The sequence below is a fragment of the Maylandia zebra genome, linkage group LG23 (genome assembly GCF_041146795.1).
Source record: "Maylandia zebra isolate NMK-2024a linkage group LG23, Mzebra_GT3a, whole genome shotgun sequence".
In the NCBI taxonomy this organism is placed as follows: Eukaryota; Metazoa; Chordata; class Actinopteri; order Cichliformes; family Cichlidae; genus Maylandia; species Maylandia zebra.
The window spans coordinates 9,370,253-9,387,391 of NC_135188.1; the positions used below are offsets into that span (position 1 = coordinate 9,370,253).

Genomic DNA, 17,139 nt, shown 5'->3' on the forward strand with positions numbered 1-17,139 from the left:
ATTACCCATTTATGATTACAGGTGAGGACTGGGGCAAAGCTTCCCCAGTAAATCAAAAGCAATGTCTTTAATCTGTCTGTCAATCTCCAGCTCTCCTCCCCTGTAGCAGGCACTCCATCCTTTTCTGTCTAAGAACAATGTCCTTAGAAGTTTTGCTTTTAGTCCTAGCCACTGTGCTTGCCCAACAGGATCATATCATCTTTAAATAACAAGTTATGAACAGAACTTGTAGCAGAGTCCAATGCCGACCTGGAGTCAGTCTGCCTTATTCCCATCAATATAAACCAAATATTGCTAGGGGAAAAAAGTGATTTCTTTGCGATGTTAGTGCCAAAGTCAGTCCATGAAAAACATAACTTGTCTGATAATTGTATGATCTTGTGCTGCAGGTCTACTGGTTTAAAGATGGTAAGCAGATCTCTAAGAGGAGCGAGCACTACAGGATCAGCCGAGATCCTGATGGAACCTGCTCCCTGCACACTGCTGCAGCCTCACTGGACGATGACGGCAACTACACCATCTTGGCAGGCAACCCTGAGGTGAGTTGAAAAAACGATGCAAACACCTATGTTCGACTGCCTGTCTGATATGTCACCACTCGTAAAAATAATGTTCTCTGGCTTGAACGGGAAGAGGGGGTTGAATGAGACAGGAAAACCCTGAAGAGGTTCCAAAGTTTATGTCGAACAGGCCCTCGAACTGTCTTTTCCAGCTCTAACACTCACATTTCATTTCCTCCTCTCAGTCAGACTTGCCGTTCCTGGCGTTTTATCACCTCATAAGTTCCCTCTCTTCCTCTCTCAGGGCAGGGTGAGCTGCACTGGCAGGATGATGGTCCAGGCGGTGAACCAGCGAGGTCGCAGCCAGCGCTCAGCACCTGGACACATGCGCAGGTGAGGCTGGCAGCAGAGGGAGAGAAGACAAACAAAATCTCCGTCTGGCGTGTGTGGTGCAGGCTGTTCACCATCTGCACGTGCTTCTGTGCTCGCTCACACATTTCCGCACGGATTCAAAACAGTCCAAGAAGCTTCTATTTAAGCAAATGTTTGCCGTGAGCTGAATCCCACTGTTCGGGGGAGAAAAGCTCAGTGTTAATGAGAGGGAACACCTGTTAGCATGGCTCTGTTTTTCATTGCTCTAATGGTCTTGTATATGCAGTATGCAGTCGTGCAAGGCCAGATATTGAAAAATGCACTGACGATCGCAGACATTCTTATGGTCGCTTACAGAACATAAAAAACACCTGTAATCTGTTATCAAGATGAACACACCCTGATTAAATTAGAGCTTAAGGATGTTTTGAGTAAGGAGAGAGATCCAGATAACAATCAGTGTCTCCTGCTCTCTTTATTTCTCTCCTTGGCTGATATTCAGGCAGTGTGGTGATGTCACTGTGTTTGAGTATAGTTATAAGAACATCTCCAGGTCCTGTCCTGCTGTACAAGTCTTAAAGAGACTTTTACATGTCACAAAACAGGAAGTGGAAGTAGGGGAAAGAGAACTGGAGGTTGTTTTTTTTTAACCCTTTAAACCCTAACCTGTCACCGATGACGGTTAGCATTTTTAGCAACTCCAGGCCTCGAGGGCCGGTGTCCTGCAGGTTTTAGATCTCACCCTGGGTCAACACACCTGAATCAAATGATTAGCTCATTACCAGGCTTCTGGAGAACTTAAAGACATGTTGAGGAGGTAATTTAGCCGTTTAAATCAGCTGTGTTGGATCAAGGACGCATCTAAAACCTGCAGGACACCAGCCCTCGAGGCCTGGAGTTGCCTTCCCCTGGTTTAAAGGGTAAATTAGGTCAGGGTTTAAAGGGTTAAAGTATTCTACTCTTTCTGACAGGGGGGATTTCACCTACGATTTTATGTGCTTCCCCGTGTAGCCTTAGTTGAGAGTTTAACAGTCAGCAAATAAAAACTAAAAGTTTGTTCTTTTCCAAAACATCTCATTAATTCCGAGCTTAAATTTTAATCCCAGAAACCCTTTGTCTGTCTGTCTCTCTCTCTCTCTCAATCAGGCCCAGGTCCAGGTCTAGAGACAGCGGTGATGAGAACGATAACATCCAAGAGCGTCACTTCCGCCCCCACTTCCTGCAGGCGCCTGGTGACCTCATTGTTCAGGAAGGCCGCCTGTGTCGAATGGACTGCAAGGTAAATACACACCTCTAGTGTAACATGTGCCAGCATGGGTGTACACTGTGATAAAACAGAGGAAGGAAGGAACTATGGTTGTACTGTGGTTGCTCAGTCAATTAATAACAATATTAAAAACACCTATACAGCACTTTTTAACAATGTTACAAAATGTTTCACGATTAGAACTTCTTGCATTACATAAACGAGCATACATATACCAATGTGCTGTGCATACAGCTTTTATTATTGTAGGAGGTCAAGTCGATGAAATGGTCCAAATCTGGAAGCATCGAGTTTTTCCACAGTGTTTGGACTGATGTGATGTAATAGCACATGGCAGGTTTTATTAGTGGCAGCCTGATTCTCTTTTCAGTCTGTTTTGAGAAAGGTCTTCCCTGTTAAAACTGTTAATATATGGCTAGCACTGCTGCCAGACAGAAACGGTCCTGATTTCAGAACTTTCTATGTGGAGATTGCAAACCCTCCCTGCTTTTACCCAGGTTTTCTTCAGGAACTCAAAAACAACATATAAAGTTGATGGCCTGGCACACTCTTACAAAAGAAGTTTCTAATATCAAAAGCTGCACGTGGTTGAAAAAGTAATTTCGATAACTCAAAACCAACTTTTTTATAAAGTTGGTTTTGAGATGCTGCGTTTTTGATGTAAAAAAGAAGAAAAAACAAACTTTTTGTTTTTTGGGTTTGTGTTTTTTCTTTGGTTGAGTATGGCGTGTCAAGCTATGAACTTTAATGTGCCTGTGGTTTCAGCCCTGTGTTACAGTGTGTTACAATCTGTCATTTTAACTTTAACCCTACTCACCAAGCCATTGCTTTGATTTAACCTGCTGTGCTTATTGAATAGACTGCAGGTGAACACACTATCGCTGCTATTCTTTGATAAACCAAAGAGTCTAAAATAAGTGAGACGTGACTAGAAAGAAAGATGCCCGCACCAAAGAGAATATGTTAATCATAGTAATAGAGAAAAAACCATTTCAAATCCACCCTTTAATTCAGCGTCTGTATTGCTTTCAGGGAGGCTCCATGTCAGTGCTGCCAAGGAAGCATTTCCCTTTCCGTGCATTCCAGTTCCTCTAGTGAACTAGCGCAGACAAGATTTTTCATCACTTTATGAATGGCTCACAACAGACAGACAGGGCACACAGGTGTCATTTTTCAGGGATTAAGTGGGATCAGGTTTTTCTAAAATTATTTCCCCTTACACCACTCCCACCACCCGTGCTCGTTTTCTTTCTTCATCCCCTCCATCTTCACCTCGTCTCCCTGCGGCCTGAGGCACCGAGGAACCTCTTTGAAAAGCTGGTGCATGTAATAAAATAAAGCAGACCCACAATTAACTCTCTATAAAAAGCCTGTCTTTTTGGGCCTCTCAGAAATAAACCCAGAGTCTCCATTCCTTCAGAGCTCTTAATGTCGAAGATATTTATAGCAAATATCTATTTGCAGGTCATTTGAGGCTTTCTAGATTTTCCGTTCTTAAAATGTCTCAACTTCTAAATGCGCACTGGTTTCCTTCCAGAAGTACTTATCACTGCTTAGTCTGCTGTTTTGTGAGAATGTGAACATTGTAATAGTGGCACATTTTCCATGTGGGCCAGAGGCAGCAGAGCAGGTGTTGGGTTTCTCTGCAAAGAGAAACATGTCTTCTCCGAGTCCAGTTTATTCCCGTGACAAAGCATGCAGGTGACCAGTCTCCCCCAGACAAACAAAGATTAACTAAACTGTTTTCATACTCCCAATAAACACGAACATGCGGATAACAATCAAATTCCTCCAACAAAAACAGGCACGACGTGAGCATTCATGCATTCACTCAAATGTAATGTCTTCTGTGTTTTTCCCCTCCTGTAGGTGAGCGGCCTGCCCACTCCTGACCTCATCTGGCAGTTGAACGGACAGACCATCCGCCCTGATTCTGCCCATAAGATGCTGGTGAGAGAAAACGGCGTGCACTCGCTGGTCATCGAACCTGTGACCAGCCGCGACGCAGGCATCTACACCTGCATCGCCAGCAACAGAGCCGGCCAGAACTCTTTCAACCTGGAACTCATCGTTGCAGGTAAACAGAACGATCAGCACGAACAGAGACTTTTTTTTTTTAATGGGGTGGCATTTGAGGGACTCATGGGAAAGCAGACCGTTCTAGGGTTAATAACGTCTAAATTAGAAACTACCTGGAAACTAACTTTAACTGTGAATGGCTTCCATAAACATCCAGCAGGAGATGTTGCTGTCCTGGTCCATTAGTGCATCTAAGTAACACCTTCTCTCTCCTTAGCCAAAGAGATGCACAAGGCCCCTTCATTCATCGAGAAACTGCAGAACACGAGCGTTGCAGAGGGTCATCCTGTGCGACTGGAGTGCCGTGTGACGGGGGTTCCCTATCCGCAGATCTTCTGGAAGAGGGAGAATGAGTCTTTCACTCACAACACAGACAGAATCAGGTAAACAGGAATAAGTAAACCAAACTGGTTTGGTGACTTTGCCCTAAAATGAGATTTAGAAAGCATTTTCCCCAGTAAGTTATACAAGCCCTAAACATGTGCACAGTTATGGTTTCAATAACATTTCAATCCAGAGGACTAGGATCACGCCATCACAGCACCAACACATGCAATGACAATTCATATTATAGATACAGTACGCCAAGAAAAACAATATTTAAATATTACCTTATTTGATGTAAGTGTCATGTCTCTGACATCTGATGTATATCAGTTATCTGATGTATGTCAATGCTCTTTCTCTTCTTTCCCAGCATGCACCAGGACAACTGTGGCTACCTATGTATGATCATCCAGCCAGCCTTGAAAGAAGATGCCGGCTGGTACACCGTGTCAGCCAAGAATGACGCCGGCATCGTATCCAGCACCGCTCGGCTTGATGTCCACAGTAAGTCTAAGCTATCACACACTTCTCCCTGAATCCAGCATTTTCCTTTATACAAACTATTTAAATACTTCTATTCCTTCTTTAGCTCAATGGCAGCAGCCTAACCTCCCAAAGCCAAAAAAGGTGCGTCCCTCCACCAGCCGCTACGCAGCACTGACGGAGAGAGGTCTGGATGTGAAGGCGGCCTTCTTCCCCGACTCCAGCCCAGTGCAGCCCGGAGGCCTGGTGGAAAGCGACGACCTGTAGAGACGAGTCAGAGGTGTGAGGATTACCCAGAAAAGCCAGAAAGCTGCCTGTGATCCGGGCACTCCTAACGAAGAGAGGCAGAGTATATTCTTGTCCACCACCAATGAACTGCAGATACTGAATTTAAGCTTGGGTGGGCAAAGTGAGAAAGGTGTTGCCATGTTTCTTTGTTCTAAATAGGATGACACAACACTAATGTATTACAGAATTCATCAAGTTGTTTCCCCAAGTTTCATTTTATTAACTGGATCTGGAAGTGATTGAGGTGTTTACCACAAGAAAAGACTGTTCAGTGTATGCCTGACTCTGTTTTACCCTTTAAAGTGCCTTTTTCTTTCTGTAAAGATACAAAAAAATGAAACCAAATCACTATGCATGTTCAAGTGGTGCCATTTGCAATTCACCAACTAATACTGTATTTATAAGTAGCAATCGCACCAGCTGAGGAAACGAGACTGAATGATTCAAAGCATCGTAGCTTGGACGAAGGAGATCACCCACTTTTATTGTGAGGGCTTATGTAGCACAGTGCAGATAGTTAAAGCATCATACAATCTGCGCTTTTAGGTTGTAGATCAGATACTGGACAAGGCCGGACCTTAAAAACGGTGTTTTTTGTTGTTGTTTTGTTTTGGGGGGGCAGAAGACATTTAACGTTTGGTTAAAAGGATGTGTATGTGCAGCAGACCTTAAGGAAAGTTGGTTTTAACAAGAGAAAATGGGAGTAAAAGCAAGTCAGTGGAGGGATGTGAAGTGTAATACTGAAAAACTAAAATGATGGTGGGTTATTTAGGTGATTACTTTTTCTTCTTCTTTGATTTTCTTTTCTTTCTTTTTTTTGAAGTGTGAATTGAAACGTTCTCACTTAAGAGAGGGTGCTGTGAAGGGTTTCAGTGTTTTTCGTCACACACATCACAGATTGTCCATTTTATTTTTGTATGGAAAAAAAAAATGCTATTTACTTTCCAAAGCAATCTTAACATAAATTATATTTGCAACCTTCAGTTCACCGATAAAACAATCCTGTCTATCATGAAGCTTTATAAATATATTTACTGCCTTAAATCACTTAATGCAAACACAGTTTCTTTGCATGTTTTTTTTGGACACTTGTACAGTGCCAAGTAACTTTTACTAGGATGCATTTAAAAAAAACAAAAACAAAACTGCTTCTTTCCTTCAGTATTCATGGGTAATAAAAACTCTCAACATTAAGAAATCAACAGCAAAGCATATTTATATCTACGATTTGTCTCCTTGTGGGCATCTTTTTTCTGAGCTTCGGTCAGCTGACACTTTGTGTTTGCACATTTCTATGCCAATCAATGCCTGTATATGGATTGTTCTCCTGATACTATTTTAGGTTATAAAATGTTAATAAAAAAATCAAACTCTTCAGGCACAGTGTGAATGTTTTTGTGGACTGGTAGGCTTCTCTAAAACAATAAAAGAATGCCAAAAGGCATATTATCGGTCACAGGAAATGCCACTTGTGCTAAATACGTTAAAAAGCTATAAAGTCAAGCAGTGATTTGGCACAGTGATTCCCAATAAGGGGTACATGTACTGTGCAAAAGTCTCAAGCCACCCCTCAGTTCTTTTTACTTTGCTTCTTTGGAGCCAGACCTTCCTGCAATTTTTTTAAAGTGGTCTTGAGCAATAGCTCGCCAGGGTTTCTGGGGAACTACTGCTCAAGTTTGTGTTGTAGATAAAGTACAACATGTTCATTCAAGCGTCGTGCCTTAATCTACTCACTCTATTAGTGATTTTTGTCCTTATCTGGAAAGTTTCACTGATTTCAGCAGCAAAATTAAACTATTTTATATACTTTGTGTCACTGCGACTCTCGTGTGGCCTGATATTATTATTCATGTTAATCGGTTCTGTTCACACCTGGTATAAGCATGCTATTGTTCAACCCAACCCTTGCTGTAAAACCTCAAATCTAACCTGGATTTATCCTTACCTGGAAAGTTATAGCTAGGGATAAGCCCAGGTGACCTTAATTGCCAAAGATTTCAGAAAAGATTGTAGCTGAGAAGCCTTTTAGGAAATGCATAACACTTTTTATAAATTTTAGTTATAATTTTATAAATTACATTTGACTGAAAGTGCCCTTCTTAGGGTTACAAATGACATTTTGATGGGTCCAGATGCTGGGAATTACACTGTTCTGCTTTTGATACTGCGTCACTGTTACACAGTCACATTAAACAGGTTACATCAAGTAGTGGGTGTGTCTGGATCAGTGTTAGGCTGGTTTAAATCTTACCTTGCAGACTTACCCGTTCTGTCTGTATTAATCATTTCCTGTCAGAAAAGGCTGCCTTGTCCTGTCTAGAGCAGCTGTTCCAGATGGTGTCATCACCCAAAACCTTGGGTCTCTAAGCTCCTCTCTTAACTGATCGTCAGGAAATGTGAGCACTTTTATAAAAGCAGGAGTTTTGTGTGTTGCTGGTCTGGAGCATTCAGGTTTTAACACAAAACCAAGGTTTCTGGAGTGAACATCACAGCAAACATCAGATGATGCAAAAAAAGTAAATATATAGTAACCTAAAAAATAAATAGTAACCTAAAAGTAGACCAGATTCAGTTTAAAATGAGTTTAAATAGACTTGAAAAATGGCTGTTGAGTCCATCTACCTGGCTGGCTGCTCCGTTTAGAAAGACATACAACACTTAGAGGAGAAATGCACACAACAGCCCCTCACACACTGTAGCTCATTTAAAGTCCAGGTTTTGATAACAGCTTTGCAAATCTCATCAGTGAGCATGACAGTCACCTCTAGCCCCACACATCCACAGTACAGGTCCAGAGCTGTAACTAGACACTCAAAACATTCCCAGCACTAAAAATACCCCCCTACCTCCACCGCTACCTTTAATTCCCTCCAGCTGCAGCCCCAAATGCCTCCTCGCTCTATAGGCCGCGCCAGAGGTGGGCTTGGGGGGCGCAGGCAGGAGGCTGTGGAGGGCAACATGTGGCGGCTGTGAGGGGGTCTCCCAGGGGGACGTGGGGAACAAAACATGAGCGTAAGGATCAGTGGCATGCAAGCGGGCGGGTGCTTTACAGTCATGGAAAAAGACCAACAGCGTTAAATTCACTGATCAAATTTAGGACCCCAGGGCACGGAGGTCTGGACTAGGCCAGACACTCTGGAGTCAGCAGCGTTAGTCATGACTGACTCTCAAAGGCCACGCCCACTGTGGCTGAACAGAGTGACTCAGCAGAAGAAAGTAAATGAGTTTTAACAACATACATTATGTTTGCTTTAATCTGAAGGCTTTTGCAGTAGCAATACATCTGATACGAGTAATAAACACACATCTCACAATCCAGCAGCTTACCAGGTATCACTTTTAACTTAGTTTGGGCAGAGCTCTAGATTTAACTTAAGATGTAAGGCTTTAAGTTCAAAAGTTTTTCTTTTTGTTATCAGTCATAAATTTCTCAATCGACAGTGACACTTAATGCCTAAAATAAGACACTGAATATTCAAAACAGTAGCTCCGGAGGAAGCTGTTACTCCCTACATGGCCAGCTGCAGCCCTCCGTCCACCACCAGCGTTTCTCCTGTAATGTAGCGGGACTCCAGGAGGAAGAGGACGGCCCGGGCTACCTCCTCCGGCTCTCCAAATCTCCCCAGAGGGATGGAGCGCTCTAAAGCCTCCTCTCTCATCCCTGCAGTCATGTCAGTGTGTATAAAACCTACCAAAAGATGGGGAAAAAACAGCAATGAGATGACAGAGACTGACACAAGCAGTGCTTTGTACTAATTACCAATCACTAATCTAAGGATCTAATCTTTGCTGCAAGTTGCATTGGAGCAGAGAGTGTCAAGTGGCAGGGATGAAAGTGAGGCCACGGTTCTTAGGAATATAAGGCAGCTGGAGGAAAGTTAGGGATGAGTTGCTGCCTTACGTGGAGAAGCTCAAGTATCTCATAGTCTTGCTCATGAGTGGGAGAAGTAAACAAGAGATTTGTGTTTGTTTTACGGTACTGCGTTTGTGTTTGTTTGCATGAGTGACTGTATATAAACTCATTGGTTTGGTATTAGGTATTTGTCCACACAGTCTACTCAAAGAGATACACAACCACTTGCGCGCAGTCCTCCAAGGAACCAACAACACGTAGCTCGATATGAATGACACTACGCGTAAATTGAACGCTGACCGGTTAAAGGGCTCAGTGTGGTTCTCTGATAGCAGTGGATTGTAGCAGATATTGAGAAGACAGAGAGAAAAGTGAAAGAATCAGAAGCATATTCTGTACCTGGAGCCAGGAGGTTAACCCTGATATTACGTGAAGCAACTTCTTTAGCCAAGGAGCGAGTGAAACCCTCTAGACCAGCTTTACTGGCACTGTAGACACACTGGCCAGAGTTCCCTTTCAGGCCCACAACAGAGCCTGCAGACATGACCATAGAAATCCATTAAGATGACTTGATTCCACATTTAATATAAATCACAATCAAATTACCTGACTCCCAGCGTGCTGGATGAAGAATTTGTTACTCTGTCTGTATAATTTCATAGATTTTCTTTACAAAGAAATATAAACACTGTAAACCTTGAGGTAGAAATCACATTAATATTATTATAGCCGTGCTTGTGGTTTCAGATTCTGGTTGGATTTTCTTACAGGATGCAGTCAATCCGGTGCTTCTTAAGAGCTGCAGTCCCAGGTGTCGGTGGCATTCGAGATTTCAACAAAGCCCTTCTAGGAGCAAGTCTTACCATCTTGAAACAGCTTGAGCCGTTACTTAGGTATATTCAAGTTACTTTTAATTTCAGTTGTCCCTGTGACGAGTGCAGTGTATACTTTCCTTTAGTCTGCAACATCAGAGACCAATAAACTGACCAGGAAGGCTGACTCTGAGAGGAAGTCCCTCAACAAACTTTTATCCATTGTGGATAATCCCGACCACCCTCTGCACCACTTACTGAACAGGCAGCAGAGAACTTCCACTAACAGACTGATTTAGGTAATCTCTTCCTCATGCAGTAATGTTTATAACTCCACACATCTGTTTAGCAGAGAATCATCTGTTCTTTCACCTCACAGCTTTTTTTTCCCCAAGCCTGCACCGTTTACTACACTTTCCCCAATACTGAGACTAATATCATCTACCATTAACTAAACTTGTTGTTTTCTGTTACATTTAGTATTTTATTATATTCTATACTCACTTATTCGTTATCCTGTAAATTATGTAGGTTGTTTTTAGCCTCTCAAACCGCTTTTTTCAACAAATACATATTATTTTCTGTATTTAATGTACCAACAAAAGAAAGAAAAAAAGAAAACAGCTGGAACACTAGAAACTCAAACTTTACCACCTACTTGTGCCACCATCTTTTCTCTGGGAGGTTTCTATTCAGGATTCTTTTAGTAACCTCTCTCTCTCACTCATAATGTATCTGATTACAGTTCATGAGGAAAAAGAAACGTAAAACCATACATCCACAAGCTTGTTGCGTGAATTCAAAGAAATTGTCAGTATCTGATTTTATTTGGACTAAAATGACCACAAAATTACGGTGGCCCTGAGAGGCCAAACGGACTGCAACTTAAGAAAACACCAGCAATAAGAAAAACGCTGCAAAAGCACACAAAACACAATGGCAATAGGAGAAACGACAACAGAAATAGGAAAAAACTGATTTCCAAAAGCACAAGGGAAGTGTTTCTGGGGAGACAATAACCCAACGGACAAGTTGCACGAACCCAAAACATGCTTGGTGTGTTTTATCATGATTCATATAATACTGATGATGGATTTTTAGGCGAATAGTTAGGCTAACACACTTACCTCTCATCTTTTCTTTCCTCACAAAACCGATAGATCCTCCACTTCTTTTAAGTGTCTCCCAGCGCAATTCTTAGCATATTTTGGTCCCTGCAACATTGGGTTATTGTCTCCCCAGAAACAATTCCCTTGTGCTTTTGGAAATCAGTTTTTTCCTATTTCTGTTGTCTTTTTCCTATTTCTGTTTTGCTTTTTCCTATTTCCATTGTGTTTTGTGTGCTTTTGCAGCGTTTTTCTTATTGCTGGTGTTTTCTTAAGTTGCAATCCGTTTGGCCTCTCAGGGCCACCGTACAAAATAATATCCTCCTTAAAGGGTACACTGACTTGAATCTATAAAAGTAGTAACACAGCCATCTAGTGGTTAAATTGAAGACACACCACTAATGTGAATCATCATGTACCTATATTAACAATAGCTGCTCCTTGGCTGTGCAGCATGCTGCGCAGCGCTGCCCTGCAGGTCAACATGGAGCCCAGCAGGTTGGTGTGAAGCAGAGCCACCATGTCCTCTGGTTTGGTCCTCAGTAGCAGACCATCTCTGTGCAAACAGACAACAGCAACTTGCAGGGGTTCAGCATTTACATGCGTCTAAATATGTCTGCAAATGCAGCTGAGAATCAGTAGAGGTGTCAACTTCAGTGCTTGCTCACCTGTTGATACCAGCTGCGTTCACGAGATAGGAGATGTTTCCACAGGTCTTCTGGATCATTTCAAATGTTTTCTGCACCTCCTGTTCTTTAGAGATGTCACAGCTAAAAGCAATGTGCTCATCTAGAGAAGACACACATCAGATCTACTGTCGGCATCACTGCAGTATGTTTATAAAGGTCCTCTAAGTCTACACTGAACCTTGTATTTAATTAAAAATGGGCGTAGCTTCTGAGTGCTTTAAACCTGCAGTCTTTCTAATGGCCAGCAGGGGGCGACTCCTCTGGTTGAAAGTCTGACTGTATAGTTGCCGTGAGAAAACTACCATATCTTCTAACTTGGTTTATGACCTCAGTAAACTATTTACTGATGAGTTTATGTTCTCAAGCTCTCATTTCAAGCCTTGCCAAATACAAAACAGTGTTGTCTTTGTAAAATATGTTCGACGTTATAGTCACAAAGGATTATACAAAGGTTAATGGTTTATGACATAGGTGTCAAACTCTGGCCCGCGGGCCAAATTTGGCCCGCAGCCTAATTACATTTGGCCCGCGAAGCCATACCAAATTACTATTAGAGCTGGCCTACTGGTATTATACAGCTAATATATATTGTTTAGTATTAAGCTTTGCTTGTTCCATATTCAGTTTTTCAGCAAAACGTGTTTGAGTCCATAAGAAAAGATTCATTCTTATATATATCTGGAGGAATAAATATATTTCAATAAATATTAACGTTAGCCCGCGACTTTGTTCTAGTTTTGAATTTTGGCCCACTGTGTATTTGAGTTTGACACCCCTGGTTTATGATATTTAACATGTGACTGACTGACAAGTTACTAGAGTGCACAGAGTCTCTCTGTTTAGTCACATCTAGTTTCAAAGCCAAAAAACCCTCAGTGTGAGATATCATACCAATGTCACGTACATCTTTTACTTACAGTTGATGGCAGTGTAGAGCTAGACTATTTAAAATAAATATCCCACCCATATTTATAAAGAAAGAAGGAGCTACATGCTTGTTTATTTATAATGTGTACTTGCAAAGACTAAATCAAAATGATACAGAGAAGTCTTTAATTTTATTATTTGTAATTTTGAATAAATCTACACAAGGAGGTTTTGATGCATATTTTTATTTACTCTGTTTGATCTGAACTGTATCTGTGACTCCATTTTCTTCTGCTTATCTAGTGGGTAAATGAAACTTCTTAAAACATCTCAATTATAAATACTCCCCACATTACAAAAATTACAAAAACTTAAACTAACTGTGAAATTCATTCTTTTTTTTCCTTCTCAAAATTTGGCTTTTCGGTGTTGTAAGTAAGAATGAAGACAACATATGCTGTTGTTCTCTGTTGTTTTTGCCAATTTCATAACAAATCTGCATTTTAAGCTTGAGTAAATTAAGCCATACTTTTGAAAATAAAAATTGGTAATTTTCCTTTAGAGGAGGGCCGTTGTGCAGAAAAAAGCACGCTAATGAAAAGCTCTAATAGCTCTGGCACATGTCTGTACACTTTACTCATTAACTCATTTATTAGTCCAAAATCCAGGGTAAGGTTTACGCCACAGCTACCTTAAATCAACACTATTGGTAATTACCAAAATAATTTTTTATGTTTCTGTAATGGTTAATGCACCAGTTTGTGCAAGCTTGTTAATAAAAATAATATTTTTAATCCTAAAAAAAATTGCTATTTTACTAGCAGTGGTTGAATGTTCTGCTTGATTAATTTAGTTCTGAGAGAAGTCCAGTGTGCTGGTTATAATTTGGGTATTAAAACAACAATTCAGTTCAGTGAGTTCAGTAATTTAATTTGTTTTTCGCAGACTTCTAAAATACTTGTGCTTTCTTTTTATATCCGGTGATCTAATAATTTTGTTAAGCACTGTATTACACACAGCACAGCATTATACCTCCATGCAGAGATGCCACAGTTGCCTGGGCGACGTCTTTGTTCCTGGAGACGACGGCTACCCTGCAGCCTCTTTCTGCCAGCAGGCAGGACACTGCTTTCCCAATGCCTCTGGAACCCCCACACACTACTGCCAGTCTGGACATGATGACCTGCAGGAGAGGCAACAGCTCAATTACAGCTACAGAACAGCATCCGGACTATCTCAGATGAAACACAGGAGAGACATGCCTGCTTCCCTTTATGATCTTCATAAGTCGATGGTGTAGTCTGATTATTGAATGGAAGCTACACAGCATAAACACACAGCATTTTTATCCCTTGTTCCATATTTCAATCGGCTCTGCAGGCACTTTTTTCTAAAGTCTGGCTGAAGAAAGTAGGGAACGCTTTTATTATAGTCAAGTGCAGGTTAAACTCTGTATGGGGAAAGTCAGTGTCAGATGGACACTACCACAAATGAAGTGACAGTAAATTAGAAAAATTGTTATTTTTTGTCAGTTATTATTCAGTGTTACACAAATACAAATATGATGTGTCCCATGTGTGTTACATATAAACAATCTTTTGTTGAGATCTGGTCACCCTAGTATATAAGCATAATGTATTTATATGACAACTTATATGTGTAATAATAACACCCTGTTTGCTTTAACAAAGTTTTCTTTTGGTTTAGGACTGAAACACTGGGATTACTGGGATTTTTGTCTTTTGAGTCAACACACATCAGTCTGAATGTATTTTAGATGCTGAAGAAACACTGCGATAGCAAACAGAAAAACAGGCTTTAACAGCTCTATCTATACTACGGACAGATTGATTAACCATCACTGTTAATAAGGGAGAGAGGCAAAGGTGGTAGGGTTTGGACATGTGCAGAGGAGGGATGGCCGGTGCTCACATATCACACTTGTTCTTCTTAAGTTGTAGATAAACAGGTACCGGCTAATTTATAAAGGGCTACCTTTAGAGACCTTGTCACTGAGGCTACGCGATTATACTTTAAAACCAATTTTTTTAGCTCCTAAAATTTGGAGCAGTCTTCTTCGGCCATCATCGGGTTGTTTGAATGTGCGATTTGTTTTAAAAACTCATTTTATAGTATAGTATATATTTTCCTTTAATCTTTCCCCCATTATTTTGGCACAGAGTTTATATCTATTTAAGTGCACGGAAGCGCGCGTGCTGGGATGAATACGTGACGGTAAGGTTGGTTGTTTGTCTGTATGGGTCTAGGCAAGTAAACACAGCCAAGATTATAAAACATGACACCCTGCCTTAACATGTGGGACAAAATGCTCTGCAGCACAACACAAAGTAGGACACCGGGTCACTTCAGTGAGGCTAAGAGTCACAGTCGCTGTCCGGTAAATAGTAGCCGTATTTAGCTTTAAATGTCATCGTACAGTTACGTTTATGCAGCGATATGATACTTACCTCGTTTTTCTGAGTCTAACACCCCGTTTGAGAAACACTGTTACAAATGTAACAAATGTTATTTACTGAACAAATAAAGAATACCAGAGGAGCGGGTAGTCATGGGCGCCGCCATGTTTTTTGTTGTTATTGTGCTGGTCGTTGTTGGTCGGTAGAGGGCGCTGTGGTAACGCTGGATTGGCTGAACTGAACCAGCACTGCTTTGATTGATTGGTGATTTTTTTTACCTTTACCCAGCCACTGTAGTTCCACCCTACACTGTCCACTGTACGTTACACCGTGTGTACACTGACCCACTTTGCCATCTGACATTTGCTGTGCTTGTTTTGCTATATTTAGTCTGACCGTTTTATTCGTTTTTGTTGATCTATTTTACTTTATTGTAATATATTCAAAAGCTTCTGACATAGTTTTATTATATATTTTTTAAAATATTTTTATTTATCTAGCTTATTTACTTCCCTTGATTTAGCTGTTAGAGTGCTTGTTATCTCAGTAAGCTGTTTTATTTTGTTACATCCTAGCTACTTTTTTTAAAATGGGCTTTTTTGTTAGAAATTATATTTATTGTTTTAACTGATGTAGCACAGGAACTTCGTTTTTCAAATAAATACAGCTCATCTTTATCTTACTGCCAGTGAAATAACACTGTGATTTCTATTTGCAGCCATTCATTTTTCCACATTGTTCCCTTGTGGAAATATATCTCATGAAGAAAAGCAAATCTGTCATCAGTGCACACAAAAAAAAGAAAAATGGAAAAAAAATGAATCATGTTGAGACCGGTTGGGTGGCCTTGGCCCACACCTGGACAGTTCATCAGTCTGAGACTTATTCTGCCAGATTGATTTGCTGAAGCAAAATCACATTCATCACCTGTGCCAGAGTGGATATGTAGCCCTGAGCGCTGTGAATCATACACAGTATAAAAGGAACAAAATGCAAACACTACAAACAGTTTGATTTCTCTAAATGTGGTGACTCTAAGCCTGTCAACCGAGAGTTCATTAGGTGTGCTTGTGCATCAGAGAGACACTGGACTGAATTTCTTTTCAGAGAAAGAAAACACTTTATTTATTTAGTTCCTGGAACTATTTTGCCTGATCATTGGGTTATTTTTAAATGCTGTCACATTTTCTTCATGCCCTACAAAAACACACGTTTACTTTTCTGGTATAATTGCACAGAAAATCTATTCCAAGAAGCCAAGCACATAACTCCTGCCCGTTTCCTCGGGCACTGTTAAAAAGTTCAAGGAGGACTTGATTCCTTTTGCTGCAGTCAATTGAATCAGCTCACACGCCTTGTGCTTAAACGTTATCAAGAATTGTTGACCTTGGGGCCTTAATTCTTTAACTCTACACAGCACTCCTAACTCTGAATATTTTACCTGGGCTGTGCATACATAGCTTTGCCTATATTTACACACAGTCCCTACCCAACCTGTAACTCACAGTCCTGTCAACCTGAAATATTCCTGCAACAGATTTAGCACATGTGCATAATCTACTAAAGCACAACAACCCAAGTGGACAGATGATATAACACAACCTAGAATTACAAACAATGATTAAAGTGTAAATGTTCCTTACAAAACACTTTTTCCCCCTTATTCCTCCTCACTATAGTCTCATACTTATATATTGGAGTAACTTATTTCCATGGAAACCCATCCTCTGCAGGGAGCTGTGTGCAACACAATGACCTCTCTGGGTGCTTGTCAGTTCCTGTCAACATTTCCCAGCTGAACACTCTGGGAAGGCTCACCTCTCTTTACTCTGCTGTAAGTCATGGGAGACACTGCTTGGCAGTAACAACCGTTTATTAGCAGATACTATAATGAGCACCCAAATAGATTTAATTTGAAGCACCCAGCTCTTTGCTGTCGTTGTTATGCAGCTTAGTTTGTATTGCACTTGTTACTGTTCTTTTCTTTATTTCATGACTCCTCCTTGCCCTCCTCCTCCACCACCACACCACCAGGCTTTCAGAGCGTTAGTTCAGTCTGAGACACGGCTGAAAAAAAGA

General features: G+C 41.0%; 2 protein-coding genes across 8 annotated transcripts in view; one reads left to right on the forward strand and one right to left on the reverse strand.

The window, feature by feature from the left end:
* The window catches only part of palld (palladin, cytoskeletal associated protein), a 67,126-nt gene extending 60,433 nt beyond the window's left edge, over positions 1 to 6,693 (forward strand). For all 7 annotated transcript variants that reach the window (XM_004557102.5, XM_023155629.3, XM_004557099.5 and 4 more), the window contains 7 exons: positions 390 to 539; positions 805 to 893; positions 2,019 to 2,151; positions 4,009 to 4,216; positions 4,436 to 4,601; positions 4,916 to 5,049; positions 5,135 to 6,693. In XM_004557102.5, the coding sequence (XP_004557159.3) occupies positions 390 to 539; positions 805 to 893; positions 2,019 to 2,151; positions 4,009 to 4,216; positions 4,436 to 4,601; positions 4,916 to 5,049; positions 5,135 to 5,295 (1,041 nt within the window). In that variant the 3' untranslated portion in view covers positions 5,296 to 6,693. The remainder of the gene's footprint in view (positions 1 to 389; positions 540 to 804; positions 894 to 2,018; positions 2,152 to 4,008; positions 4,217 to 4,435; positions 4,602 to 4,915; positions 5,050 to 5,134) is intronic.
* A 1,844-nt stretch (positions 6,694 to 8,537) lies between these two features.
* On the reverse strand, positions 8,538 to 15,267 carry cbr4 (carbonyl reductase 4). The gene is made up of 6 exons (XM_004557095.2): positions 15,112 to 15,267; positions 13,676 to 13,826; positions 11,756 to 11,876; positions 11,507 to 11,643; positions 9,569 to 9,703; positions 8,538 to 9,004 (listed from the first exon to the last, which is right to left on the reverse strand). Exons 2-6 carry the CDS (start codon positions 13,818 to 13,820, stop codon positions 8,826 to 8,828), a joined length of 717 nt encoding a protein of 238 aa, XP_004557152.1. The 5' UTR covers positions 13,821 to 13,826; positions 15,112 to 15,267; the 3' UTR covers positions 8,538 to 8,825.
* Between the last annotated feature and the right edge of the window lie 1,872 nt (positions 15,268 to 17,139).